This window comes from Lontra canadensis, unplaced genomic scaffold (genome assembly GCF_010015895.1).
Source record: "Lontra canadensis isolate GAN:19392208 unplaced genomic scaffold, GSC_riverotter_1.0 scaffold53, whole genome shotgun sequence".
In the NCBI taxonomy this organism is placed as follows: domain Eukaryota; kingdom Metazoa; phylum Chordata; class Mammalia; order Carnivora; family Mustelidae; genus Lontra; species Lontra canadensis.
In genome coordinates, this window is record NW_022631047.1 from 9,623,495 (window position 1) to 9,651,437 (window position 27,943).

Genomic DNA, 27,943 nt, shown 5'->3' on the forward strand with positions numbered 1-27,943 from the left:
CATGAGGGCACATGTCTTTATTTCTGAAGCCCGTGACCTCAGAGGAGTATAAGATGGTCCTTCTAGAGGGTAAAGGCCAGAGCCTGCCTGAGGTCCTGTTCCAGGGGTGCGGGGAATAAGCCCAGGGAAGTAAGGCGGAACTTGCCCTTCATGAGGAGGGAGGAGAGAGCTGGGACCTGGAGCTCAGAAAACCCTTGATTTGACATCCAGTGATGGGCCAGATGATCTGAACGTTGAGGTGACAACATACATTAAGGTGTGACTCCAGCATTGACCTTTAAGAACTTGGGACCTCCCAAAATGTGTTCAAGGATATATGTGTTTGGGAAACTCTACAGTCTCTTCTCCTACAGGTGCATGGTGTTTAACACCATTAAAAAAAAAAAAAGCACTTATTTTTTTATGGAAAAGCTCAAATATGCACAAAAATAGAATAACACACCCCATGAACCCTTCACCCAGCTTCAGTTATGAACACCTAATCAGTCTTCTCATGGCATGGTAAAGACCATGAGAAACCCTGTCATAGAGAAACCTGTTCAGGTTAGAGTTTCTCAGACTGACTTGACCACAATATCCTTTTTCACCTACAGTCAAAGCCTTTTAAGTTGTTTTTGTGTACTGGGCATGGCCAACATGCCTAGCCTTGTTGATACAGAAGGTCAGGGGCTCAGCCAGAGGGTGCAGAACAAGGGGCTGCCATCCGAGTCCCCCGTTCCCCAGAAGAAGGAGCTCCTTAGGGGAGCCAGACAGAAGCAGGGGGGAATAGTCCTGGGTGACCATGAATGGCAAGAGCGAAACCACCTGCTGGAACCCAAAAAAGAAAGAGGCACCAGGGGGAACTGGTGTAAGCACAGCTCAGAGTGGGTGGTTAGTCATTCATCCCCGTGGGTGGGTGTGCCAGTTGGGCTTCCCGGAAGCTAGGGAGTGTGTGAGCAATGGGCGGTGGGGGGGGCCATTAGTAGGCAAGAGTTGGGGCTGGACTAAGTGCCACTCTCTGCCGGGGTTTCTTTGCTGACGGGCTGCAAAGGCCATGGAGGGCACTGCTTCCTCTCTCTCTCCCTGCCCTGTGTGGGGTTGACTGAGTGCAGGGAGCTGGGACACGCTGAGATCTGCCAGGAGAATGTGTCCCCACCCACCTCAGGAGCAGGTCCTGCCAGCCCAGCCCAGAGCAGGCAGCGGAAGCCACAGGGAACACAGGTATGGGGCTGTCACCGGTGGGGTTGAACTTTGCAGGGGGAACAAGTCCCTCCTTTAGAGTGGGGTTCATGGGTGGGGCTGGAGATGAGGAGGGCCGTGGGACCTGGAAAATCTTTCTGAATAGAGTGAAAAGCTAAATGGGGCTGCCTCCTGCAGTCTTTTCCAGAGCGAGCCTGGGGAGGCAGCCACCACACTAGGCACATTGAGGAGTGCCCCTCTGAAGCCCGAGGCCCCCACACTGGAGAATCTTGGGGAGATGTGTCTTCCCCTCCCCCCCGAGGCCCCCACTGTTATGCTGAACCCTGGGCTTCCCACAGCCACTGAGGAGGGTTCTCTGGGGGTGGTGTCTAGCCCTGTTCCACTCTCCCAGACCCTTTCCCCCCTCCCCCCAGGCCAAGCCCTCTGCTAGATGACAATGAACTCATCTGATTAAACTCCACTAATGGTATTGCTGGCACAGATGTGTTCTTGTAGCTATCCTTCCCAGCTAACCAAGGTATATCTTAAAGAAACTCTTTTTTAAAAAAGATTTTTATTTATGTGACAAACAGAGATCACAACTAGAGAGGCAGGCAGAGAGAGGAAGGGAAGCAGGCTCCCTGATGAGCAGAGAGCCCAATGCAGGGCTTGATCCCAGGACCCTGGGATCATGACCTGAGCCGAAGGCAGAGGTCACTGAGCCACCCAGGCGCCCCAACCAAGGTGTATCTTAATGGGATTTTTGAGAAACAAACCAACAACCCAGTGCATCCATCTTCTGTACGAGATTAGACAAGATGCTCTCTAATGTCCCTATGACTCTGATAGAATGCGGCTCATGAGTGGCACGAAGGGGATGGAGTTTCAGATACTGGGCACAGGTGACAGTCGGCAAGGCCTTGTAATAACTTTGGATCCCACTACTAAGGGCAGCTGCTTACCTGTTACCTCTATTTAGGGGAGACCCCCCATGACAAGAAGGATCACTCCCACCAGGTTGTATCTCCGGCTCCTTTTAGAGTGAGAAAGTTGCAGCCCCAGGGGGAGATGGAGGCAAGGACTGAGGGAAAAATAGGAACTTGCCTGCACTTGTGAGCCTCCCCTCCTGGCCACTCAGAGACTCTAGAGCCCAGATCCTCATGTCTCTGCCTGATGATGTTGGTCCTCCCCAGTTTGCTCCCTGCAGAGTACACCTCAGCAAAATAGACACCTTGTGTGTGTGTTGGGGGGGTTGGTGCCATGGGAAGGGGAAGGAGGCAGGGGAAAGGTGGAGGGCGAAGCCAGAAGCTCGGGAAAAGTGCCGCCCAAGTTCAGGGCAAGGTCAAAGAGGTCAAAAGCTCAGGCTTTCTGTTGTGGGGGCAGGACCCAACCAGGCCCCAGAGCAAGGGTAAGATGCGCAGGGACAACTCAGGGCACAGGGCTGTGGCAGCGGGCTGATCCGGTCCCAGCGACTTCTCTGGATGGTGACTTTATTTCCTGTTTTTCCAGCTCTTGAAAGCAGGGTGGAGGGAGATGTGCGGGTGGTGCGGTGACATCCACAGACATGGGATACCGACTCCGGAGCTGTAGGCCACATTTGCTTTCTGCTTTGGCCCAGAAAAAATGGGAGAGGTGAGGTCAGAATATCCAGAGGGAGAAGACGTGGCCAAGGAGGATACTGGATGATGCAGGAAGTGACAGGCTGAGGTGGGGCCAGGTGGGGAGAGGCCGGAGCAGGAATTTTGGCTGGAGACAGCAGAGCAGGCCTGGAACAGGAAGAGGGGCCATGGAGAGAGAGCACAACAGCCCTGGGGGGCCTGTGCCAGAGGCTTCTCTCCTTGGGAAGACTGTGGCCACCCCCCCCATCCCCGGGGGAAGGAAGAGGCCATCCACTCACCGTGGTGTCATTGTACTATCTCCACACCACAGGCCCCTCAGACGAGCGGGGTTCATCTGTGTCCTCAGAACAGCTCTAGGACAGAGCTGTTCACAAAGCCTTCAAACTTTGGTAAGCTTCTGCTGGAGGCTTTAGCCTGGTTTGGATCTGTTTGGGGAGTCTGAACATACACATATAACAGACGTATAATTTAGGGGCGCCTGGGTGGCTCAGTCAGTTAAGTGTCTGCCTTTGGCTCAAGTCATGATCTCAGGGTCCTGGAACCAAGCCCCACATGGAGAAGCCTGCTTCTCCCTCCCTTCGGCCCCTCCCCCTGCTCATGCTTGTGCACTCACGCTCTTGCTCTCACAAATCTTTTAAAAAAAAAAAGTATAATTTAGAATTAAGCCTGTCTGTAGGTAAAGGGGACATCCTGCCAGTATTGCCAGCTCACAGCTGCGGAGGTGGGCTTAGCTAATGGGGGGGTTGGGGGTGGGTAGAGGGCACAGGGGTGGGACATGCTGGCTCACTGTGACTCTCAGCTGTGGCCTCTGGAATCTAAAATGAGGTTTGGGGGGCACCTGGGTGGCTCAGTGGGTTGAGCCTCTGCCTTCTGCTCAGGTCATGATCTCAGGGTCCGGGGATCCAGTCCTGCATTGGGCTCTCTGGTTAGTGGGGAGCCTGCTTCCCCTTCTCTCTCTGTCTGCCTATCGCCTACTTGTGATCTCTCTCTCTGTCAAATAAAAATCTTTACAAAAAAAAATAAAATGAGGTTTGGGGCTATTCTAGAATGCATCTTCCTGGGCAAGGAGGATGAGATCTGAGGTTCCTTCTTTTCAAACTCCTGGAGGGCGTGAATGACTAAGGAGGAGACAGAGCAAGGCATTTGGCGGGTGTGCAGGGGGGGTGGGGGGGGTGCACATGGAGAGTGTGGTGGACAGGAGGGAGCTGGACAGAGAAGAGTTATTTCTTTCCCCACCCTGCCTCCACCATTGTCCGGAATCACTTATTCCTTTCTCTTCAGCCCCATGGCTGGTCAGCCGCCAGAAGGGTGGATAGCACAGGCAGGTTGTGTGGAGGAGAGGGAGGGATGACCGTGACCTAGCCTCCTGCACATTTTTACTCAATTCTCACTTCCTGCCTGGCAGAAAATAGCTCTGCCCCTCTGGCTTATCTCAGCAAAGCGCAGCGCCCAGCCCAGCTCAGAGGGCAGTGGGACAGGTTCAAGAGGCCTGAGGCAGTCAGGAACCTGGCCCTCTGATGTGCACCTAGGAAGCTGAAAGAGACCTGAAAGAGACCAGGGGAGGAGGAAGGTGGCTGTCCTGGCTCTGGTGTGTGAGTGGTGTGGAGGGCGGGTGGTGTGCCCTGGGCAGTCCCCAGGGTGTTTCCTCAGCCCCTCAGTGTTTTGGGGCGGGGATATGTTGTGGGGATGGCTCCTGAGGCTGCCTGATGCGCTCTTTCTCGCTGGGTAAGAATACTGTCCCTAAGGCAAGGGCTGTGTCCGCTCTTCCTCCTCTGGCCTAGTTGTCCGCGCCTCTGTGCATGCACCTACTTGTGTGTTAGCAGGTGAGTGCACATACCGGGGATCTTGTGTGCACGTCTACGTGTCTTCGCACGCACATCTGCATGTGGCGCTGTGCTCATAACCACATCTGTGCGCCTGGAGGTTATAAGATGATGTGGGCCTCCAGGTCCTCCCTCCTCGCTGGGGACACAAAGCCCCGGTGTTTGATCCTTTCTGGGACAGTTGCTGTTTCTTTGGTTCCTCCATCTCTTCTACAACCTGACCTCTTTCTCAAGGCAGGATTGGGGTGAGATCCTGGGCTGCCCACCTTCCCGCCCCCCCAGCTAGAGCCCTCCTCCCACTTCCTGTTTGCCTCCTTTTTCGCAGTTTTCCCCATCTTTGCCATCTGGCCTGGCACCGTGCCCACACAGCTCCACTGACAGGAGCCCCAGGGAAGCAGGCAGATGGGGTGGGGACCAGGGCAGGGTCCTGGCAGTCCTCGATGCCCGGCTCAGGCCCTTGTGTATCTATCAGAAAGCAATGATTTTCCACAAAAAGGACTTCTCCACTTTGGAGTCCAGTAACGAAAGCATCTCCATCTGCTTTACAAAAGGCCTTTCCCTTTAACTAGCAGCTCATCTAATACTTTTCGGTCTCTTGAACATTGTAACTTTGTTGTCAGAAATACTTGGGATTCTTGGTAAACAATTATTCATTCACTCATTCATTGTCTAGTGTGTGCAAGAAGCTATTGATTCTCCAGGTAATGGTTAAGAATGATCAAGTGTGACTGTAGTGACAGTGTAAACTGTTTTTAAAAATATAATGCAGGCTGTTTCCAAACAGGCCTTTTAGGAGGTGGAGTCTTCTACTAGGTGAGTTATACACTTGGGAAATATAGGAGTGAGATAAGAAGCGGCTGGGGGACCGACACAAGAGACATTATAGCAAGATTACAGGGTGTGTGAACATGACAGGGAGGGACAGATTTCCTTCCAGGTAGTCAGTGAATGTCATATGGGCCTGCTAAGCACAGAGACTGAAGTGTGAGTCCCAAGTGTGAGCTTGAGAGGAAAGCCATGGATGAGGGGGTCCCAACCCACGACCTTACCATCTAGCTGGGGATCATGGAAGCAAATAAACACCCAGGAAACAATCTGAGAAGTTCAAAGCTGTGAACCACTAATGTGCTTAAGTAGGTAAGAAGACATGGTAAGGAGGGGCACTCCTGTGTGTGTGTGTGTGTGTGTGTGTGTGTGTGTGTGTGTGTGACAGCAAGAGGAGTCTGTGTTACCAACGAGAAACGGGGGGCTGTTAAAAAGTGTCTATTTCAACTGGGTAAATAAAGACGTAACTTTATCTGTGGGTCGAGATTTCTCACGGGCAGCTGTAAGGGACCAGGTGCTCTGGGCCGCATGCACCCTCATATCCCACCATCCACTCTTGCTGCAAACAGCCCTGGGTCAGCTGGGAGCTGGGTGTGAATCCTGAGTGTGAATGCTGATGGAACTCTAGAGCTTCTGTTTCCTGTAAAAATGAGGCTAAAAACCTATCTCAAAGGCCTGAAGACCACACATGTAAAAATAGCCTGGGACGGGATGAATGGCCAGTAAATCATCACTAATATTTTTCCCTCAACATTTATGGACATAGTGGCTGGGGAGACCAAGATGACTCAGTCATGATCCATAGACCCTCCCTCGAGGAGCTCACAGTCTAAGGGGAGGGGCAGGAGAAGCACAGCTAATTACAAGACAGGTGGGACACCCCTGGTGAACAGTGTACAAAGGGGAATGACATCTGCCTTGCCAGGAGGGAGGGAGGGAGGCAGGTGAGGCTTTACAGAGTCCTAAGAAATGATTGACTTTGCCGGTTGGAGAGGGGGAGGCAGGGCATTCCAAGCGGAAGAGCCCGCACTGGGGCATCTGGGTGGCTCAGTCAGTTAAGCGGCTGCCTTCGGCTCAGGTCATGATCCCAGGGTCCTGGGATCGAGTCCCTCATAGGACTCCCTGCTCAGTGGGGAAGCTGTTCCCTCCTCTCCCTCTGCATGCCACTGTGCCTACTTGTGTTCTCTGTATCTCTGTCAAATCAATAAAATCTTAAGAAAAAAAAAAAAAGAGCCTGCACTGCACGTGCAAGAGCAGAGTCCTGAAAACATTAAGACCTGTGCAAAACTGTTGTTAGTGTGGCACTGCTGGAGCAAAGAAGCATGGGAGGTGGGGCATGTGTCAGGGAAAGAGTCTGGTTTTATTCGCTTTTCAGCGGGTTTCAGCCCCATTTAGGATGATTTTCATTGGTGAAATTGGTATTTTGCAGAGGAAATGTTTATTTCCTCTAACTGTTCTCCTAAACCTCTTACAAGGCTTAAACTGCTGGTAGTCATGGTTTGAGGGAGAACAAATGAATGACAACAACAACAAAAAAACCCACAGGAAGACTTTAGAGTCAGGTTTACAGCTTGGTAAGAATTTAAGCAGTTCCTGGGCACCTGGTGGGCTGTCGGTGAGGCGTGCAACTCTGGATCTCGGAGTTATATGAGTTCAAGCTCCATGTTCAGTGTAGCTACCACTTAAAAATAAAATCTTAAGGGGTCCCTGGGTGGCTCAGTCGGTTAAGCATCTGGTTCTGGCTCATGATTTTGGCTCAGGTCATGATATCGCAGGTCCTGGAATCAAGCCCTGCGATGAGCTCCACTTCCAGCTCTGTGCTCAGTGGGAGTCTGCTGGGGATCCTCTCCCTCGCCCTGCTCCCCACTCATGCTCGCGCACACGTGCTCTCTCTCTCACGTAAATAAAGTAATTTTAAAAACCAAAAATCTTTTTTAAAAATTCCTTTCAAGAGGAATAAATCCAGTATCTTGTGATAATTGCTCAGGGTCTCTGGACAACTTTGTTCCCTCAGATGGCATGTAGACGTCACATTCATAGCATTATTCACAATAGGCAAAAGGTGGAAAAACCCAAGTAACCATTGACAGTTGAATAGATAAACAAACAAAAATATATATATATATATAAATACATTATTCAGGGGCGCCTGGGTGGCTCAGTTGTTAAGCGTCTGCCTTCAGCTCAGGTCGTGATCCCAGGATCCTGGGATCGAGCCCCACATCAGGCTTCCTGTTCACCTGCTTCTCCCTCTCTCACTCCCCCTGCTTGTATATTCTCTCTCGTCTCTCTTTCTGTCAAATAAAATATTTTATATATATATGTATATATATAAAATTCAGCTATTAAAAAAAGATTACAATTCTGATACATACTAAAACATGGACGGTGACAATTTTATGTTAAGTGAAAGAAGCCAGACACTAAAGGACAGATGTATGGTTCCACTCAGATGAGGTGTCTGGGATAGGCAAATTCAACTTACACAGCTCAACACCAAAAGAATACAAGTAATCTAATTTAAAAAATGGGCAGAGGACCTGAATAGACATTTCTCCAAAGAAGACCTACAGATAGCCAGCAGAGAAAGATGCTCAACAGGGAAATGCAAATCAAAACCAGGATGAGAGGGGCACCTGGGTGGCTCAGTCTGTTGAGTCTCTGACTCTTGATTTCAGCTCAGGTCATGATCTCAGGGTTGTGGTATAGAGCCCCATGTTGGGATTCACGCTGGGCGTGGAGTTTGCTTAAGGTTCTCTCTCTTCCTCTCACTTTGCCCCTCTCCCCCTCTAAAAGAAAAGACAAATATCAAGGACTGGTGAGAACATGGAGAAAAGGGACCCCTTGTGGACCATTGGTGGGAATGTAAATTGGTGCTGCCACTGTGGAAAACAGTATGGAGTTTCCTCAAGTAATTAAAAATAAAATTACCATATGATCCAGTAATTGCACTACTGGGTATTTACCCAAAGAAAATGAAAACACTAATTCAAATAGAATGGGCAAATTCCTGGAGACAAAAAGTAGAATAGAGTTTTCCAGGAGCTGGAGGGAGTGCGGGGAGGGAATGGGCAGTTAGTATTTAGCGTGTATAGAGTTGTTTGGGATGATGAAAAAGTTCTGGAAATAGTAGTGATGGTCACACAACATTGTGAGTGTACTTAACGTCACTGAATTATATACTTAAAGATGGTCAAAATAGTAAATTTTAAGTTGTGTATATTTTACCCATTCCCCCCCACACACACACAAAAGATGGAATTTAGGGGTTAAGATGGAAGAGTAGCTTCTGTGGCATTAGGGCATTAAGAAGGGTGGGATTCTGAGACCGTGTCCTGTCCTCTGGCTCGTCTACCTCCTGGCCATATCTTTCATCTGCCAGCGTTTGCCTGAGCATTGTGGCTGCCGTGGGCTGCTCTCTCCAGTGGCCTTGGCAGGGCCCTTGGTAACTCCTTGCCTCATTGCCACACTCTCTGGACTTAGGGTCCCCTCTGAGCCCTCACTAAAAAAATCCCTTCTCCCTCCATCACAGAATCCCATCCGGGAAGCTCCCTAGTCAGATCCTCCAGGGAAGCACCTGGAAAAGTTCAGCCCACAGCCACCTTCCCCTCCTTGGCAGGAGTGTGCCGGTGTGTGATCAGCCCATGAGAGCCCATAATGTTATTGTCCCCACTTTACAGACGAAGAAACTAAGAGAGCAGTCAAACAATCCAGTCAAACCCAGGTTGTTCTGACCACAAATCCAGCCCACACAAGAGCAATCATGGATGTGATGAATGAGGCCTGGATTTTGTACTGTCCTGGGGAATTTGAACTTTATTCTTTAGATAACGGGAAGCCAGCAGACCTGGGGAGTTCCAGGGGTGGTGCTCCATCATATTTCTTACTATCTGACATAGGACCTCTTTACTTGCACTTTATTATCTGTCTCCCTTCGGTGGAATTAAAGGAGCTGGGGGCAAGGCCTTTGTTTTGTTGAGGGCTGTGAACATGCCTGGAACCTTCTAAAGCTCAGTAAACATCTGTAGGAGAAAGGAAGAGGGGGAGAGAGATTATTAGTAGAACCTGTGTACTTAACACATATCTCATTTAATCTAATAACCTCATGAAGTGGGAGACGCCCACCACCACCACTTTTTTCTCCAGGTAAGGAAAATGAGGTTCAGAGAGATTAAGTCAATTTTTGGAGGACCTAGATAGGCAAGTTGGCAGAACCAGGATTTAAACCCAGGCAGTCTGACCCCAGAGCCTGGGCCTTTAACACTGTGCTACATAGCCTTACTGCAGAAAGCTATTGTGGCCTGACGGAAAGTTGTGGAAAGATCCGAGGCTGAGAAAAGACTCAAGAGGCCAGCCAGGTTAGCAAGATAAACATTTGGGACTTCTACGCTGTCCTTGCATAATTTTGACTTTGGCTTGCCTTCCTATTCCAGGTCTCCACTGCTGACGAAGCGGTGACCCAAAGTGTCCAAGCCCCCGACAGCCATCTGCCCCGCAGCCATAGCCCACATTCCCATGTCCTGTCTGCCCCAGGACGGTCCCTGCACAGCCTCCAGGCCCCACTCTCGGGATGAACACGAGGCCAGGACCCTAGCGTGCCCAATGATGTCCCCAGCCTAGCTCCTCTCACACTGTGGTACCATGCAGCACAACTCTGCCAACAACTCCAGCCTCGCTTCCCAGTGCCCTGACTACCGGAACACCCACTACCTGCACATGGTGGTCTACAGCCTGGTCCTGGCCGCAGGGCTTCCCCTCAACGCGCTGGCCCTCTGGGTCTTCCTGCGCGTGCTGCGCATGCACTCCGTGGTGAGCGTGTACATGTGCAACCTGGCGGCCAGCGACCTGCTCTTCACCCTCTCGCTGCCCCTGCGCATCTCCTACTACGCCCTGCACTACTGGCCCTTCTCTGCCCTCCTGTGCCAGACGGCGGGTGCCATCTTCCAGACGAACATGTACGGCAGCTGCATCTTCTTGACTCTCATCAACGTGGACCGCTACGTGGCCATCGTGCACCCGCTGCGGCTGCGGCACCTGCGGCGGCCCCGCGTGGCGCGGCTGCTGTGCCTGGGCGTGTGGGCGCTCATTGCCGTGTTCGCCGTGCCCGCCGGCCTGGTGCACCGGCCCTCGCCCTGCAGCTACAACGGCAGCCAGGTGCACCTGTGCTTCGAGAGCTTCGGCGACATGTGGCAGAACAGGCTACTGTGGCTCCTGCTGCTGGCCGAGGCGCTGGGCTTCTTGCTGCCCCTGGCGGCCATGCTCTACTCGTCGGGCCGGGTCTTCTGGACCCTGGCGCGGCCAGACAGCACGCGGAGCCGGCGGGGGCAGAAGACCGTGCGCCTCCTGCTGGCCAACCTCGTCATCTTCCTGCTGTGCTTCGTGCCCTACAACGCCACGCTGGCGGTCTACGGGCTGCTGCGGGGCAACGTGGTGGCGGCCCGCAGCGAGGTGCGCGACCGGGTGCGCCAGGCGCTCATGGTCATGGTGCTGTTGGCCGGCTCCAACTGCGTGCTGGACCCGCTCGTGTACTACTTCAGCGCCGAGGGTTTCCGCAACACCCTGCGCGGCCTGGGCACTCCGCTCCGCGCCAGGACCTTGGCCACCAACGGGGCTCAGGGAGCGCACGCCGAACGGTCCACCGAGGCCACCCTCATCACCGGTCCGGCTACCGCCAACCAGAAGCTGCTCCGGCCTTCCAGCTTCGGGACGCCCTTGACCCAGCGCCTCGAGGACTCGGTCCTCTGAATGCACTGCGTACGGTTTCGTAGTCACCCCCACCTCCCAGGCCCCCGAGCCGCTCACACGCGCACACTCGCAGGATGTTGTACATGAGGGAAGTGGATCGGGCACTTGGACTTCTGGGCGGCAACTCCTGCCCGTAAAGGCACAAGAGAACAAAGTGTGGCGAGCCTGGGGCACAGGGAAGGAAGAAGAGTGCTGGTGGAAATGCCTTCTTTGCTTTGGTGGTGATGGTGAGCGTGGGGCGGATCCCTCGCCCAGTCCAGAGTGAGTGACGCTGTGAGCTTCCTCAGTGCATCGGCAGACGACTGGATGACATGCCCTTGGTGTTTGGGCATGAAACACTATGGAGGGCTGGTAGATGGAGCAGAAAATGAGTGTCCTGGATTTAGACCAACCACAGCAGTCTCAGTGCCTCCTATGCTACCCACTCTCATTTCCACTTGGCCTTGCCCTGCCCAGCGTGGAGGCATGAGACACTGACAGAATCTGTTTCATTCTTGGTTAGTAACTTGTAACAATTTAGACCTGACACTGCAGCATGAGGTGGTTGGGGGCAGGACAAAACTGTGAGTTAGAGGGTGTTTTCCCCCACAGATGCTGGTCTCTGTAGGCCTTTCTAGGTGTCCTTTCTCCTTCCACCCCACCCCACTTTCCAGACCTCCTCCATTCTAGGTCCTAAATTCTCTCTCTCTGCCTCTGGCCCTTCATCTAGAATTAGGGAGAAAATTTTTTGTACGAAATTAACAGTTCTCCCCAACTTTGCTCTCAGACCCTTTTACAACTCTTAACAATCGAGGATTCCAAAAAGCCTTTGCTTATACCTTACCTTTTGATATTTAACCGTATTAGAAATTAAAACTCGTTAAGTACTAACAATGTAACACACAAGCACACATTCCATTAGCTTTGAGAGCAATAATGTCATCACACTTCATGAAGCCTCTTGAAAACTCCATGGTATACCGTGGAGTATTGCAAAGGACAAACAACATTGATGGGAGTAATATTCCAAAAATAACTTTGACCTTGTGGACATCTAAGAGTCAGTATTAGAGTTCATGTGTAACTTCTTCCCAGGGCATATGTATACATTGTTTTTTATTACTGCGGGGACAGGACAATGCTCCACAAATCAATTGCTAATTCTAGTCACAAAGGCTTGAGGGTTTGCAGGGGTAGATTGGAGTTGCACACCCAGTGCAACATTACTTTGGCTTCCTGGTGCTGGTGGGGCAGCTCTGAGGTGGGGGTGAACTAGTCACACAAACACTCGGAGGAGGGGTGGGGCTTCTCTTTCCCCGGGAAAGGAAAAGGGAACTGTTGCCACAGCCAGGAAAGAAGTTTCCAGGGACATAAAAGTGCAAGGGAGGACAGGAATAAGGTGTCTGTTCTTAGCAAGCCGGGGGCAAGGAAATGGAAGACTGGTGAATGGACCACCTACTGTTTCCTTCTTCCCTCTTTACTGGAGTAGGGCTGGGAGGGGTTGCGGAGTTGAGACTGCATAAGTGAGGAAGTTGCTGCCATGCGTGTGTCCTGTATGCATTTCTGTCGCTAGGTCTCTCAATGGCATGTGTGTGTGTGTGTGTGTGTGTGTGTGTGTGTGTGTGAGGGTTTTCCTGTGTGTGTCTGTGTGTTTTAGTTTGGAGTAAGCCTTTTGTGTGTCTTCAAGGGATTGCTCCAGATGGTGATTTACAGGGGTAAAATGACCCCTGGTGGCCAAAGCAGAGAACTGACCCAGATTCCTCCTTGATCACTTTCAAGTAGAACCTTCCACCATCTGTTGGGAAGATTGAGCCCTGGGCTAGGCCCTCCTGTAGCTCTTGAAGAGGCCCAATGGTTAGCACCTGCTCCATCTTCCCTCGTCCTTAGGGTTCAAGACCCATGTCCTGGGAGCATAAAATGTGGTGGTAGTCCAAAGTCTCAGAACTTTGCCCTATCCAAACTAAACTGAATTGAAGACAGTTTTTAAAAAAATTGCTTGAGTATTTTTATATTCTGATATGTGAATGAGTTCCAAAACTCACAGAGCAAGTATCTTCTCACATACTATATAATTATTTATTTTTATAATTTTTATAGTTTTCTGTCTGTTTCTCCCCCCCTTGCCCCCAGGTAGAACGTAAGGTCTCTGGGGGCAGGGATTTTTGTTTGCTTGATTCTCTGATGTATCTTCAGCATCTAGAACAGCTCCTGGCACAAAAGAAGTGCTTAATAAATATTTGTTGAATGATGAACTGTTGAATTTTGGTGTGGAGTAGTGTACTGTCTTGTGGGGGACCACAGAACAAGTCAATAATTACCATTCCAGACAGAAGATGCAAGAATGCAGAGTAAGGTGTTGGCAGTCAATTCCGTGGGCAGTGGGAAGCCCCTAAAGGTTCCTGAGGGAGGTTTTGCTCACTCTGACAGACGGTGTGGGGTAAACTGTAGGGAAGTGGGGAGGGGAGTCTAAGGGGGAAAGGAAGACTGGTCAGGCTGCTGTTAAAATTGTCAAGGAGAGGTGTGACCATGGTGTGTGGAGGTGGATGGAAATGGGTCACCTCCAGTGTGAAACCTCTGGGGTTTAAGCTCTGGTGGACTGTTTCTCCGCAATCAGTGCATCCAAAGAGTTTCTATCACGAGAACAAAGAGGAATAGATTCGGGAGATGGGGCAGGCAGAGGGGGAATGAACAGAAGAACCCGACAAGCCACAGGCTAGGAAACATTAAGAGCATCTGGAGCCAGCCACTGCCGTTTTCATAGCATTCTCCAACACCGAGTGCACAGTAGGACAGGTGCAAGATGTGGGGGTGATCCAGAGCCCTCACCCCGTGTCCTGCGGTGACCCCATTTATAGTTTAGGGAAATCCGAATGAGGAAAATGAGAACATCCTAGATGGAGGGAGAAGAGCGTGAACAAGTTTTGGAAATAACTCCCTATGCCAGGATCTCCATCTGGTGCTTATCACTATTGATTATGTATTATTTAGTGATTGATTATCATAAGCCTCTGAGTTAAGGACAATTATTATCCCTATTTTACAAATGAAGCACCCTAGGGAAGCTGCGATCTGAAGGTCACACAACCGGGAAGAGGCATGGTAGCTATTTGGCTCCCTAACTCCTACTCTTTGCAGTACTTTCCACCGTCTCTCCCCTTCCTGGGGCTTCCCACCTTCTCATCCTGGCTCTGTCCCATCCACCCTCCCTAGCTTCCTGTCTCCTCCTCACCGGGGCCTCCTCTCCCAACTACTTCTCTCACCCTCAGTGCTCCACTACTTCCTCCATACTCCTAACCCTCTTACCCTCCGACACACCTGCCCCTTCCCCCTCCACAGGTCCTAGGCTCCTGCGCAGAGCACCCCGCAGCTCACTCACGGTTCCAGTTGTGTTGAGCCCTGAAACACACCCCATCGAAGCCTTAGAAAGGAGTAGCTAGGTGGTGGCTCACCCAGGTGGGATGGCTCAGCCTTGGTGCAGTTGGCCATGACTCCCCTCCCTTAGCCAGGAGGTACCCAGCATCTCCAAGGCAGCCCTCCTGCTTGTCCACCAACTAAGCTGAAGAGAAGACCTCCCCTGGTTCTCCTCAAATTCTGCCTCTTCTGTAGGAAGAGTTCCCTCCTCTGTAGGTCCCTCCACACAGTGAGTAGCCTGGAGAAGAGTAACAATCATTGGTCTTGAAATAAAACAAATTCAGGAGAACCAGGGCCAAGGTAAGGGGGTCCCAAAGGGTCAGGATGCTTCTCCCTTAGCCCTGAACCAGCTTGAGGGAAATCCCTACTGGGTTGCCACCTGGAGTTCCCATGGAGGAAACGGGAAAGGAGAGGTTAAATCTCACACCACGGGCCTGCTTTCTTCATTCTTTCAGGAGACCCTGGAGACAGAGGGAGGCTAGGTAGCTCTCACCATGCTATATCCTCTCCAGAAGAGATAGCACCAAAAAGCAAAGTTTCTCACACAGGCCTTGGGGAAACCCAAAGGCTCTCAGAACCAACCTGGGCGGGTACTAATTTCAGCTCTGTCACTTCTTGGCAATGTGACTTAGCGAGTTACTTCAACTCTCTGAACCTCTGTTTTCTCCTCTGTGAAATGGGGAATCACAGTATCTACTTGTTGGGTTGCTGTTAGGTCAATGAGATCACCTTGGAAAGGCACCTGGGAGAAACCCCAAAAGGGGGAGCTCTCTTTTCAACAAGAGTGTGGGGAGTAGATGCTATTGGTAAAATCTGTTTGTGATGCCCACGGGGAGTGTTTCTGGAAGACAGCAAGGGTTTCAAGGTGAATCCTCACCCAGACAGGGCTCTGCCAGCAATCAGAACCAGGGCCAGGGGATGGGTGAGCAAGGCAGGCTGGGCAAGTTTCCACAGTGCTAGGTCAAGTAGACAGTTTTCAGGGGCAGTGACTGGCCTGTTGCCCTCTGGGGGCACTCTCTCCCCACTAGGCCTAACGTCTATCCCACAGACAGAGGAGTGGGTAGAAAAGTGCCTGAAAGGGAGAGGAGAGGGGGCATGGGATGAAGAACCCAGCAAAGGAGAAAGGGCAAGAGAGGAGGCTGGAGGGGAAGTAAGGGCCCAGGCAGGCACAGGGTGGGGCCGGGAGAGGGGCCTAGGGCCGGAGGGCGGGAGGGAGCCTGGGAGGGAAAGCGCCGAGGAGGGAGGAGAGAGGGACAGGGAGGGAGACCAGCAGCGCTGACACAGCCTCGATGTGTGGAACGGGCTGGGGTTTGGCCCACAGGTCAGGCGTCTGGCAGTATTATGGGATGGAGAGGCCTTAGGAGACAGGGAGAGTATTATGGGCTGGAACAGCCTTAGGAGACTGGGGAATATTATGGGCTGGTGAGGCCTGGATCCAACTGGAGGCGGGAGGAAGGGGTGCGGGGCGGGAAGGGGGGGTGGTGGTGGAAGGGAATATTATGGGCTGGAGGCCTCCTGCGACCAGAGGCAAGAGTATTATGGGCTGGCAAGGCCTTCGGTGGCCAGAGGGGGGAGCAGCGGGGGATGGCACCGGCTGCATGTGACTGAGGGGGGGGCCATGTTGGGGGGGTGGTGAGTGGGGGTGGGGGAGCATATTATGGGATAGCTCTTTGTACCTACTGCGGGGACTGCTTCTCCAGAAGATATTATGGGATGTCGTGTGTGGGAGGGGGAGTGGGGCTGGGGGGATTATTATGGGATGGTGGTGCAGAATGGGGAGGGCCTGAGGAGCTCTTCTCCAACCCCCCCACCCCTTACTCTCTTGCCATCCTCTCTCTAAGGTCTGCCTTCTCTCTCAAACGGCCCAAGGGGAACACCTGAAATCCACCCATCCCCAGGCACACACTTTGAGCACCTCAACCCATCCTAGGCATCTCCCTTAACTAGCAGACACCTCCAAGGTGCTCAGGGGGAAAGGCAGCCCCTGGGGAATGGGGAGAAAGCCCTAAAGCAGGGTTGTAGCGGCCAGCGGATCACACCTCCCACCTGCACGATGTCCTCTTGGCTCCCAATCCCCTTGGGCCACTCTCCTCCCCCTTCTCCCTCCACAAAGTGGGGGCCCTTGATCCTCTTCCCCTCCCCCTTCCCCTCCATTTCCTCTCCAGCTCCCTCCACAGCCGTAACCAGTAAAACAGGCGGCCAGCTATTATGGGATGGCTGCTCCCGGCAGCTCTGCAGGGAGGGGGCGGTCACCGCGGAATGTCTCTTGTGGGTGGCTATTATGGGATGGCCGCCTCTCTTTTTTGGGGGGGTGGGGGCTAGCAAGGAGAAGGATTATTATGGGATGTGCCCTGCACAACTGGGTGGGGCTGTCCTGGGTAGGTGAAGCTCTGGGGAGGTTGGTGGGGGTGGTTGGTGGTGAGGAAGGAAAGGAAGGAAGAGGGAGGGAAAGGAGCTGAGGAGGGTGGGGTGAGCCCTGGAGCCAGACCTGAGGCCTGGCAAGAGTAACTGGCTAGAGAGGTTCTTCTGTGACAGCTGTTTGAAGGGGGCCCTGGGGCAGGCTAGAGCTGGTCAAATCTGAACCCTGGACACCTGGGTCTTTTCGCAGCTTGTGAGCTGCAGGGTTGCTGAGTCCAGGGCCTGAAGAGCTGGGCTGGCAGTGGGAATGTCTGGGTTCTGTCTGTGTGGCACACCAAAGGGAGTAGTGCTCCTGGGTGACCACAGAACCCAAGTACTCTCCTCCCACTTCGCCTTCCTGGATTTGAGCCTTGGGACCACAGCTCAGGTAGGTGGGTTGGGCCACGGGGGCTTTGCAACCTTGCAGTCACACGCCTGGAACAGAGGCTCAATTGGCTCCTGAAGGACAAATGCCTGGCCTGTCACCCACCCCCTCCCCAAAGCCCTGTAGGACCTGCATCCTGTCTAGCCATCACAATGCACTGTCACTGTGGCTTTTCCTCCCTATGTTGTCTTTCCAAAGCCCTTTTCTGACAAAGCAGGAGAACACTGATCCCTTAGACCTCTTACTGGCAGTTTCTGCGGCTCACAGAAAATAGAGATGTAGAGAGAGCATGTACTGAAAACTCCATGGACAACCCACTCTGAGTGTTATTCTAGGTTCTTCTGTACCATGGGATGGAAACAGAACTCTAAGGTAACCGGCTAGAGAGGTTGTCCCCCTGGGTGCATTAATCAGGAGATTATCCCACCCTTAGTCTCTGTGGGCCAATCATGCTAGTGGTTTATTTGTAATTTATCTGGAAGGGTAGCATGGGGCCAGGGAGTGGGGGAGCAAAGAAGCATAAAGACCACAAAAGCAATACATAAACACACTCATCCTAGCCCTCTCTGGAACTCAAGAAGAGGCAAAGGGATTCTAACATTCTCCTTGTAGTGGGAGCAGGGAGAGGTGGGCAGAGAGCTATGGGGGACAAATGCAATCCGTGTTTATAATCACGGGCACAAAGCTGTGACTACCCAGTTATAAAACTCTCTTCATGGTTTATATTACGAATCACTGTAGTAATGGGGTTTATATATATGAGAAGAAAAGGCTATGGGGCAGATAGGGATATTACAGAAGGGAATTTGAGGCCCAGAGGCAGGCTGGATTCCCTGGAGAAAAGGGGAGAGAGGAGGGCACAATAGGTATCTAGCAGCTCTACCTGCCAAGGAGAATGTTGTTGAAAGAAGGTATATCCACATTATGATATCTTAACAGAACTGCCTCCTCTCCCCTACGTGAGGCTTACAAGGTCCATCCTAAGTTCTCAGAACGGTCATGGGGGAGAGTTTGCACGAATGAATGCAGCCCAATTTTGATGTCATGAGAATTGAATGAGGAAGATCATGGCAACCTTGCAGAATGGGGGAAATGGCCTGCACACCTCAGGGATGTGGCAAAAGGGTGCTCCAGGGAGTTAAGTCAGGTAGGAGTTGGTGAAAAGATGTATTAACACCACAGGTGCTCTGCTGAGAAGCAAAGGGACCATAACTTTTTTTTTTTTTAATATTTATTTATTTATTTGACAGACAGAGATCACAAGGAGGCAGAGAGGCAGGCAGAGAGAGAGGAGGAAGCAGGCTCCCTGCCGAGCAGAGAGCTCGATGCGGGCCTCGATCCCAGGACCCTGGGATCACGACCTGAGCCAAAGGCAGAGGCTTTAACCCACTGAGCCACCCAGGTGCCCCAAGGGACCGTAACTTCTTAAAGCAAGCTCTTACCTCTCCTGAATTTATTTCTCCTTGCCACAACTCCAGCCCTGGGTTCCCAGGGGAGGGCAGAGTCCTCTGGCCAGGACCTTTCTCTAGGAAAGTGAGGTTTAGAAGAGCAATGCAGAGACGGTGTGAGGTTCATCCTAGAAGATGATCCAGGTTCTCTCCAACCTGTCCCACTGCCATAGTTCTTGGATTTGTATGAAAAAGGCACATGAGAGCAAAGAAAGACATTATCTCTGCCTTGGGGGTTGGGAGCAGCAAGGCAATGGTGCTACGACATTGGTTTTCACTTGGGTCCTGGTTCTCTAGGGACCAGGAAAAGGGAAAAATGACAGGTTTATGGGATCAGGCTCTCTGAGGGCTAACAGTTCTTAAGACTGGGCCCTTGGACTTTCTAAGACTGGGTCCCCAAGGTAACTGCAAGATAGGCCCAGTCTGGGAAGGGGAGGGTATACGTTGGAAGACTACCTTGTAGCATAACTGAATGAAAGAGGCATCCTGGAATGTTGACTTGTACATGGGAGGAGGAAAGATGGTGAATATTATACATCAAAGGGTTTTTTTGGATGGAGAATGGGCCCCAACAAGATGAGAATGGGGGCAGTTGGAAGTATGAGACTTCAGGATATAAACAAGAAAGTGGTTAAAAAATACAGGACATTGAAGGTAAGCGGAATTTGGTGTTCAAGAATGAGGATAACAACTCTGGTATGTTAAGAGTCTCTCAAAAAGGAGGCCCATAATGATATTACAGGATTTCAGTTTTAGAAACACTGGATAGATGGACATTGTTTTCCAATCAAAATCCCTTTGTGTGGCAGGGAACAGATAGGAGATATTTTGACCACCCATCTATACCGTAAATCCTTTTGGAATACCTTCTAGCTTCTAGAAGGACTATCAAGAACCTCTACTGGGACCTGATCTCTCCTAAGACCAGTTAGGATCTCTTTTATTCTCTTTAACAGGAAATTGGGAAATAGCACTCAGCAGTGTTCCCTTGACACCAGACATTCTATCTTGTCCCATAGTTCGATGAGTTGTTCATGCTTTTTAAAGGGAGGCACATGTGGTCCTTGCATTCCCTGTGGCGCCCAGCTTGCTGCCTTACTAGGTGCTCTGGCCATGTCTGTTGAGTGAACAGGAGTAGCAGTGAGGAGGAGAGGGGTCTTGGTTCTTGATATATATAGCAGAATTCTCACTTCATATCATGGTGGGATGTCCATCCATGGGACTGGCCCAGGCATGCTGGACCACCTGACCTGGAGAGGCAGGGTGACATGGGAGAAGGACTGCTGAAATGCTGAGAAATAAAGACTCCTTTGTAAAGATAGGAGCTTATAATTATTATGGGATGCTATGGCTGAATTAAACTTTATGTAAATGGCTCATCTGATCAGCATGGTATTTGGTTGGCTCTACCCAAAACTTAAGAGCTGAAGGTAAGCATCTGGAGAATAACTGAATTTGGTGGGATTGGATGGGGCCCTAGGTTGACTCTCAGTTCCTGAGTGTCTGGAAATGATGGGATGAGGGAAGGTAGGGTTTGTCCTAGACATCAAGAGGCTTTATGCCAGGATACTGCTTTGGCCCAGAAAGGGGTAAAGGTGTGTACAAGTTGGGGCGGGCACAGGGCAGTGTGGGTAGCCTGCTTCACCCTTGTGGCTCTGGGTGTTAGAATAGACTGACAGCCTGTGGAGGTGGGGGAGGTTTGAATATGAATATTATGGGATGCCTGGCTGGAAAGGCATAGGGGTGGTGGCTGGAGGTGAAGCATTATGGGATGTGACTCTGGGTTGTGCTGGGAGTATTATAGTATGTCTGGTGGACCACGGGCTGCTTGACATTATTATGGGATATCAGGGGGTGGGGTGGAGGAGTAGAACTATGGGATATCTTTCCAGGGTTAGAGGAAAGGAGATTAGATGTCCATCTGTAGGGTGACAGTAGGATTGCCGATCATTATGGGATATCTCTCTGACAGAGGAGAAGGTTTTTATGGGCTGTGGAGTTAGAATGGATGTATGAAGGCTGAGGGTGGTGTTCTGAGGATCTAGACCCTATCCTGCTGGGGCTGAGGGGAGCTCAGGCTAGGGGTTTGCTTATTATGGGATGTGAGTATAGAAAGTGGGAAACTGATTATTACGGGATGTGTGTGGGAGGAGGCCGAAGTGTCCGTTGTTGTAATGTGGGGGGGAGGGGGGAGTTTCTGACTATTATGGGATATCTAACTGGGGGTGGATGAAGAGTGGTTATTATGGGATGTCTGTGGGGGATGGGGATGAGTATTATGGGCTGTGAGGCTGAAGTGCTGGGAGGGGTGCTTATTATGGGATGGCCATGGGGAAGGAGAGGTGACGAATTATTATGGGATGTTAGCATTAGGGCCAAAGTGAAGAAGTTGGCAAAGGATGACTATTATGGGATGTCTGAGGTGGGGAAAGGGTTAGTTGCAAAAGGTCTGCAATATTATGAGATGTCAACAGCCTTGGCATATAGGTGTATGGAGTGTGTGTGTGTGGGGGGGGTGGTGTTGGTAGGGTGTCCGTGTGTATTATGGGATGGCCAGGAGGTGGGTGGTTGCCCGGGTGACACGCGCGCGCGCGCTCGAAGGGGGCGTGGCCAATGGTTGCCTGAGCGACGAGGGGGCGGGGGTTGCCCGGGAGACCTAAGGAGGAGGGTGGCGGTAGTGGAGGGGGGGTTGGAGTTGGTTGAGGTTATTATGGGCTGTCCGTGGGGGGGCGGGGCCTGTGCGGTGGGATTTCCCGGCCGGTGTTTCGGGCCCTTTAAGAGGAGACGCCGGAGCCGGAGCCATTTTCCCCCCTTCGGCCGCGGCGAGGAGGAGCCGGAGCGGGAGTGACACCGGGCCGGACCCAGCGCGACCTGCGGCGGCTCCGGGGTGAGGAGAGCGCGGGGTTCCCAGAGAGACGCCCCTCTCAGCCCGACCAGCCCCCAAGCTCATCCCTCCACCCACCCCTTCCTCAGACGTCCGGGACTCGCGGACCGCCCCCTGCCCAGAGGAGCCGACCCTTCCTTTCCTTTGCCTGCAGGGCGCCCTACCCCCCCACCCCCGCCCTAAGCCGGCTCGAGTCTTGCCCCCCGCGACTCCCACCTCGGGCTTGGTCTCCCATAATGCCCGGCGCCCGCCCCCTCGCCCTTTGCTCACTTGCCCCCCGGGACACGTGGCCCGGCCCCCTGCCCGGTGGGCGCTCCCTCGCCCCCCGGGTCCCAACCTCCAGCCCCCTGGAGCGCCCAAGCCTCCACGCCCCCTCGGCCCCGCAGCTCCTCGGGAGAACCTGAGTTGTCCCAGAGGACAGCCTTTGGAGAGCTGCCCTGTCTGGGGACTGGCCCCTCCCCAGGCGCAGGGAGGCGCCCCCCCACCCCCAAGTGACCTTGTGTCCCCGAGCGCCTCGCCGCCTGCCGCCTCCCCCAGCCCCCCCGCGCCGCGTCCACTCGGACCCCTTCCCCCCGCGTCACACCCTGCTCAGTCCAGTCTGGTTTCTCCCCCTCCCCACGCCTGCACCAGCCTGCCCTCGGGGGCGTCGCTCCCGCTCATCTGGGGGGCTCCGGTTGGGGAGCCGGCTTCCGGGCTGCCCTCGAGGAGTGTGGAACTAAGTTCAGCCTGAGTGGTTCGGGTGCCCTGCTAGGGTGGCTGGGTGGGGGGGCCGCTGGTGGTGGTGGGCGGAAAGAGCGGGTGGGTGTGGGGGAGGGGGACAGTGCGCGTCACTGACTGTTCTCTCTTTCTTCCCCCCCTCCCCCGCACAGTGACTCGGGCCAGTGTAGAGGGCCCCAGGCCGCAGGCAGGAGCAGCTGGGCCGATTCCCTGGCCGGGAGCGGAAGGGGATGGCGTCGGGCCTGGGCTCCCCGTCCCCCTGCTCGGCGGGCAGCGAGGAGGAAGATATGGATGCACTTTTGAACAACAGCCTGCCCCCACCCCACCCAGGTAACATCTTCCCCAAGGGCCCAGGGCAGGAAGGAGGCATTTGGGCCCTCCCTAGCGACTCTGGTGAGGCAGGGTTGAGTTTCTCTCTCTCTGTGTGCAGAGTCTGAGGTGGAGGGCATCCGAAGGGAGTGGTTCCCTTCTGCGGAGCTCTTGTGGGAGGGGGTGGAAGCCATGTGCCTCCTGGGCTCTGGGACCTAGATGCAAGCTTGCTGCACTGTCTTCAGGAATGCTATGCAGTTCCCGGTTGAGGGAGCTCTCTGGGCTGGCGGACCTTACCTTGTGCGGGTCCATGGAGGAATGCAGGTGGCTGGGACCCCTGGAGGGGGAGTGGGAGGGGGTATGTGTTGAGGATTGCATTTTGGAGACCAGTCGCTCATCTGTGTTGGTAGGATCCTGTGGTTGCTGCTGTGGAAAGGAGAGAGGGAGTGCTGGTTACTCTCTATCTGATTATTTTTAGCTTCTGATCAGTTACCGGTTTTCTGTGCTGTCTCAACTGTGTGAAGTTTGAATTGCGCTCCTTAGCTGGGTTGTAGAGCGCTTTTAGCCAGGCAGATTGTTGGAATGTTTGAAGTGGGGAAATGATGGGGGCTAGGGGTAGGATGTCATAGCCTGAAAGATATACTAGGGAGGGGCAAAAGAACAGAGGTGACACCCTGCGGACTCCCCCCGCCCCCCACTTTCCTATAGCAAGTGGACATAATACCGGCTTTTTTCCTAGAGGCTTCTGCCTCCATGCAAGGAGCCTAGGGAGCCTAGGGTTTGGGCTGGTGGCATGAAGTGTTTGTGTAGGTGTGTTGGGGGTTGTTCTGTCTGTGTTTGGGGGTGGCTCCTTGGACTGGCCAAACCCGTATGGTTATAATCACCCTGCCTGATTGGAGTAGCCCTTGTCTCTTCTCAAATGGTGATTGATGTCATGCATCTAAGTGGCTGTCTTTCCTTTTAAAGAGCCCTTAGCTAAGTCACCTACTTGTTTCCTTGACCTTTTTTCGAACTTTTTTTTTTAATGCCATTTTTTAATTCTCTGCTTATATTTATTTTTCTTTTAATTCCAGAGCTTGCTCGTCCTGTTTTTGTTTCCCATCAAACATCTTTCACTTCTGCCTTCTCTCTCCTTAGCTCTAGCAGCAAGTTGAAGTGGTCTGGGAAAGATGTTTCTACATTTGGCGTCTTCTAAGTTGGAAGTCTTCGTTTGAAACTAAGGGCACTTAGGAGAGGGGTCTTGTTACTGAATCTTCAGCTGTTGGGATAAGAAACTTAGACTTAGTCTCATCACCATGTAGGCCAAGGTGGCAAATTTCGGTGCTATTGCCCAAGGTGGGGGCGGGGTGGTGGTTTAGGTAATATGATCTGTTCCTTTCTGTGAGGGGCCAAAGAAGTAGTAGTGCTATCCAGCCAATGCTGGTTCCACATCTTGGCTTCCCATTGGCTTTTTGGTCTGGGGCTGCCCCCCCCCCAGTTGATTGGGAGCTGTGCAGGCTCCCAGGGTGAACTCTGCCCCAAGCTGTAGCATGACCCAGTTTTTCCACTTGCCACGCCCCATTCCTGCCCCTTTCCCAAATCTTTTATGTCTCAGCCACTTTGCTGCAAGTTGTCTCAGCACATTATCTGCCTGAGAAGTTTGGGGGTCTTATGAGGATGGGTGTTCCCTTCACCTGCATGAGTTTGTCCTTGTATCCAGTTTTTATGGAGGTGAGGAAGACGAGGAACGGAGAAATGGAACTGATTAGTGAGGGGGGTGACATGGGGATTGCTGGGGAGAAGCCTTAAGAAAATGGTTCTTTCTGGTGAGATCCAGGCTGGTGTTCCATTCCCAAGGGAATGGGAGGGGCTTTCTTAAGCCTGGCCTGATCCCGGGCTGAGTGGGGGGAGGCTGATGGTGCTTTGTCAAGCTTAATGTCTCATGTTCCCTAGTATCTGCTTTGCTCAGGAAGGGCGGAGCCAGAAGCATTTTAGGGCCAGTTCTGGGGGTCAGGGCCAAAGAGTATGTGTGTAAGATTGAAAGAAGCATGTTGTTGTCCAGCACTGTCCAGGTGCTGCTCCTTTTTTCTTGGTGAAGACATCACTCCCCATATATGTTGGATAGGTGGCTATTTGTAATCCATGAGAGGTGGTTTAGGATTTATGGCTTGGACTCTTGGGGAGATAGGTGGTAAGGAGGAACCTGAGTTATAGAGAGTTCTTGTGGGCTCCCATTCCTCAAGGTAAATCTTTTGGATATCAAAAATTTGAGAAGGTTGTATGCTCTGACCATAGCTCCACTGAGCCTTTGTTAAATCTTAGCTCTGATGATTGGAAAAATAATTGTGATTGAGGGGAGTAACCCAGTCCCTCTTGTATTACCCTTCACGTTTGTCTTGGGTTTCCTTGTGTAGGACATTAGAGTGGCCTCTTGAGAACTGTGTTATCCCGGAATAGGTGTTAGGAGAAGTGGCATGTGGACCTGGGGCCAGGTAGTAATTTGGGAAGTCTTTGTGAGGGTAGTCTTTCCTCGGCTACCTCTCCCAACCCCACCCCCTCCCCTGCTACTTCCTGTCCTATGTTGGCAGCTAGGTGCCCTGGGCTGGCTTCTGCGGTCAGGAGCCATTTTCCCTCTCCTCAGTGGGTGAGGCACTCCCTCCTTCTCTCCACTCCCTTCTCCACTCCCCCCCTCCCTGGGCGGGGGTGGCTTAGGAAGAAGGAGAGAGAGGAGGGAAGAGGGAGGTGGTGTGAATGTGTGTTAGTTACAAAGGAAGCTGCGTCCTGGTCTTCTCCTCCCCCTCTGTGCCCCTTCCCACCTATCCCTGCCCAGGAGCTCTCAGTATTACCCCAGGCTTTGTGTGTGCTCCCAGCCAGGGGAGGAGGTGGAGCCAGATGGGAGGAGGATTGGGGGGGGGTGTGGAGGAGATGGTGACAGCTGGGCTGATTTGGGCCCCTGGGGAGAAGAGGCTACTGACCCAGGAGAAGCTGGGGAGGAACTGCAGAGCTGGAGATGGGGAAAGGAAATTATGTTTGGGAGTGGGTATGATACTGAGCTGACAACTGAACCTCTGGCTTGAGGATTCTGGTGGTTTTAAGCAGTGATGACCCAAAGTGGGTAGTGAAGGGTGTGGTTTCTGGGACCCCTGAACTGATACCGTTCTGGGAATGTGGTTAAGATGTATTCTGTCATTTTTGCCTTATAGGGAGGACCTTTCATTTTCATCCCCTGGTTTGTAGGATATTTGGTGGACAGTTAGAGGAGGGCTAGACCTATTTCTCTTATTTGGTTTATTCTAAGCACCTTGCTTCAGCTGCACTGGTGAGCATATAGAGGACTCCAGTGAGGGATGAGGGAAAGGAGGCAGGGGTCTGGACAGCTGCCCGAGGTGGGCCTGGTTTGGCCTGACAGGCCTATTTCGGGTATATACAGCTCTCTCTTTGTCTGTTTTTGTCCTGAGTATCAGCTTCCTTCTGTGGTGAGTATAGCAGTTCTCTTCAGTGGAATCTGGGACAAGAGGTGGGGGAATAAAGTCTAAAGCCTTTGGATTAGGCTCTGACCTTTTGCTATTGATCTTTTCTCTACCTTCCTCTCTCTGCCAAATATATGTAGAAAATGAAGAGGACCCGGAAGAGGATTTGTCAGAGGCAGAGACTCCAAAGCTCAAGAAGAAGAAAAAGCCTAAGAAACCTCGGGACCCTAAAATCCCTAAGAGCAAGCGCCAAAAAAAGGAGGTGAGTGGGTGACTGGATGTTTGGGGAATAAGAAGGGAGAAGCTCTGATGAGAACGGTTGAGGGGTGTGGGGGGACATTTGTTTCTTCTTCTCCAGTGGTGGGCCAGGTCCTGGGGATGAGCCTCAGGGCTGTCGAGGTCAGCATGTGTGTAGCATGTGTGTGTCTGTCTCCCTCTCCCCCTTCCCTGCTCCAGCGTATGCTCTTATGCCGGCAGCTGGGGGACAGCTCTGGGGAGGGGCCGGAGTTTGTGGAGGAGGAGGAAGAGGTGGCTCTGCGCTCAGACAGTGAGGGCAGCGACTATACCCCTGGCAAGAAGAAAAAGAAGAAGCTTGGACCTAAGAAAGAAAAGAAGAGTAAATCCAAGCGGAAGGAAGAGGAGGAGGAGGATGACGATGATGATGATTCAAAGGTGCCTGGACCTCTGTCCTCTCCTGTGTGCTTGTGGTTGGCTTCCTGTCCTCTGTCTCCCAGATACTGCACTGCCCCTTAGAGTGTTCTCTCTCCCCGGTTGTAATGATTTTCTCTCCGCTCTCCTCCCCTGGTCTTGCAGGCCTTCATCTCAGCTCAGATTCCCTTTAGCAAGTATGGACACTAGGTGTCAGGTCTTTGACCTTGCTCTCTCTGCAGGAGCCTAAATCATCCGCTCAGCTCCTGGAAGACTGGGGCATGGAAGACATTGATCATGTGTTCTCAGAGGAGGATTATCGCACCCTCACCAACTACAAGGCCTTCAGCCAGTTTGTCCGGTAAATCGTGGGGGCCTTGGGTGCTGGGGAGGAGAGTGCCTGAATAATCTCTATTCGCTTCTCTCTCTGTCTCATTTATTCTCAAAGATTTTCCTCTTTGTTCTTGTCCATTTCTCCACCAGACCCCTCATTGCTGCCAAAAACCCCAAGATTGCTGTCTCCAAGATGATGATGGTTTTGGGTGCAAAGTGGCGTGAGTTCAGCACCAACAATCCCTTCAAAGGCAGTTCCGGGGCTTCTGTGGCGGCGGCAGCGGCGGCAGCGGTGGCTGTGGTGGAGAGCATGGTGACGGCCACTGAAGTTGCACCACCTCCTCCGCCTGTGGAGGTGCCGATCCGCAAGGCCAAGACCAAGGAGGGCAAAGGTGAAATGAGACCCACTGTGAGGCGGGATGGTGTGGGCATGGGATACTGAAGACAGAAGAAGCATGAGGACGCTGTTCTGTCAGCCTAAAGATAGAGGAGTATGAGGTAGAAATGAATCTTGGATTTAGGAGGGGAATTTTGGGAAGCTGGACATGGGGAAATGTGCTTAGGTAGAGAATATTTTATTAATCTTTTCCATCTGTTGTCATGTGTGGATTACCTGATCTTAAGTGTGATCTCTGACTTTAGGTCCCAATGCTCGGAGGAAGCCCAAGGGCAGCCCTCGTGTACCTGACGCCAAGAAGCCTAAACCCAAGAAAGTAGCTCCCCTGAAAATCAAGCTGGGAGGTTTTGGTTCTAAGCGTAAGAGATCCTCGGTGAGAGCCCAGCCCATCCCGTTTTGGTGAGGGTGCCCTATCT

The 27,943-nt window shown here is 52.4% G+C and overlaps 2 protein-coding genes across 14 annotated transcripts in view; both read left to right on the top strand.

Moving 5' to 3' along the window:
- Positions 1-481: 481 nt before the first annotated feature.
- LPAR5 (lysophosphatidic acid receptor 5) lies at positions 482-11,181 on the top strand. 4 transcript variants are annotated; one of them, XM_032874779.1, is made up of 3 exons: positions 877-1,200; positions 3,088-3,166; positions 9,859-11,181. In XM_032874779.1, exon 3 carries the CDS (start codon positions 10,067-10,069, stop codon positions 11,168-11,170), a length of 1,104 nt encoding a protein of 367 aa, XP_032730670.1. In that variant the 5' UTR covers positions 877-1,200; positions 3,088-3,166; positions 9,859-10,066; the 3' UTR covers positions 11,171-11,181. The 4 variants fall into 4 exon arrangements, with proteins under 4 accessions (XP_032730669.1, XP_032730670.1, XP_032730668.1 ...); XM_032874778.1 differs by lacking the exons at positions 877-1,200; positions 3,088-3,166 and adding an exon at positions 482-847; XM_032874777.1 differs by lacking the exon at positions 3,088-3,166.
- Positions 11,182-21,554: 10,373 nt separating this feature from the next.
- The window catches only part of CHD4 (chromodomain helicase DNA binding protein 4), a 30,352-nt gene continuing 23,963 nt past the window's right edge, over positions 21,555-27,943 (top strand). For 7 of the 10 annotated variants that reach the window (XR_004384707.1, XR_004384708.1, XM_032874747.1 and 4 more), the window contains exons 1-7: positions 21,555-21,677; positions 22,544-22,721; positions 26,290-26,411; positions 26,606-26,821; positions 27,040-27,158; positions 27,281-27,522; positions 27,773-27,900. Coding sequence is in view for 8 of the 10 variants with exons in the window: in XM_032874747.1 (XP_032730638.1) it covers positions 22,622-22,721; positions 26,290-26,411; positions 26,606-26,821; positions 27,040-27,158; positions 27,281-27,522; positions 27,773-27,900 (927 nt within the window). In the remaining 2 variants the exon portion in view is untranslated. The remainder of the gene's footprint in view (positions 21,678-22,543; positions 22,722-26,289; positions 26,412-26,605; positions 26,822-27,039; positions 27,159-27,280; positions 27,523-27,772; positions 27,901-27,943) is intronic. The other 3 variants (XM_032874751.1, XM_032874753.1, XM_032874755.1) reach the window with 2 other exon arrangements.

Excerpts from the sequence above, each read along its gene's own strand:
- LPAR5 (XM_032874778.1), top strand. The coding sequence starts at position 10,067 with ATGCAGCACAACTCTGCCAACAACTCCAGCCTCGCTTCCCAGTGCCCT.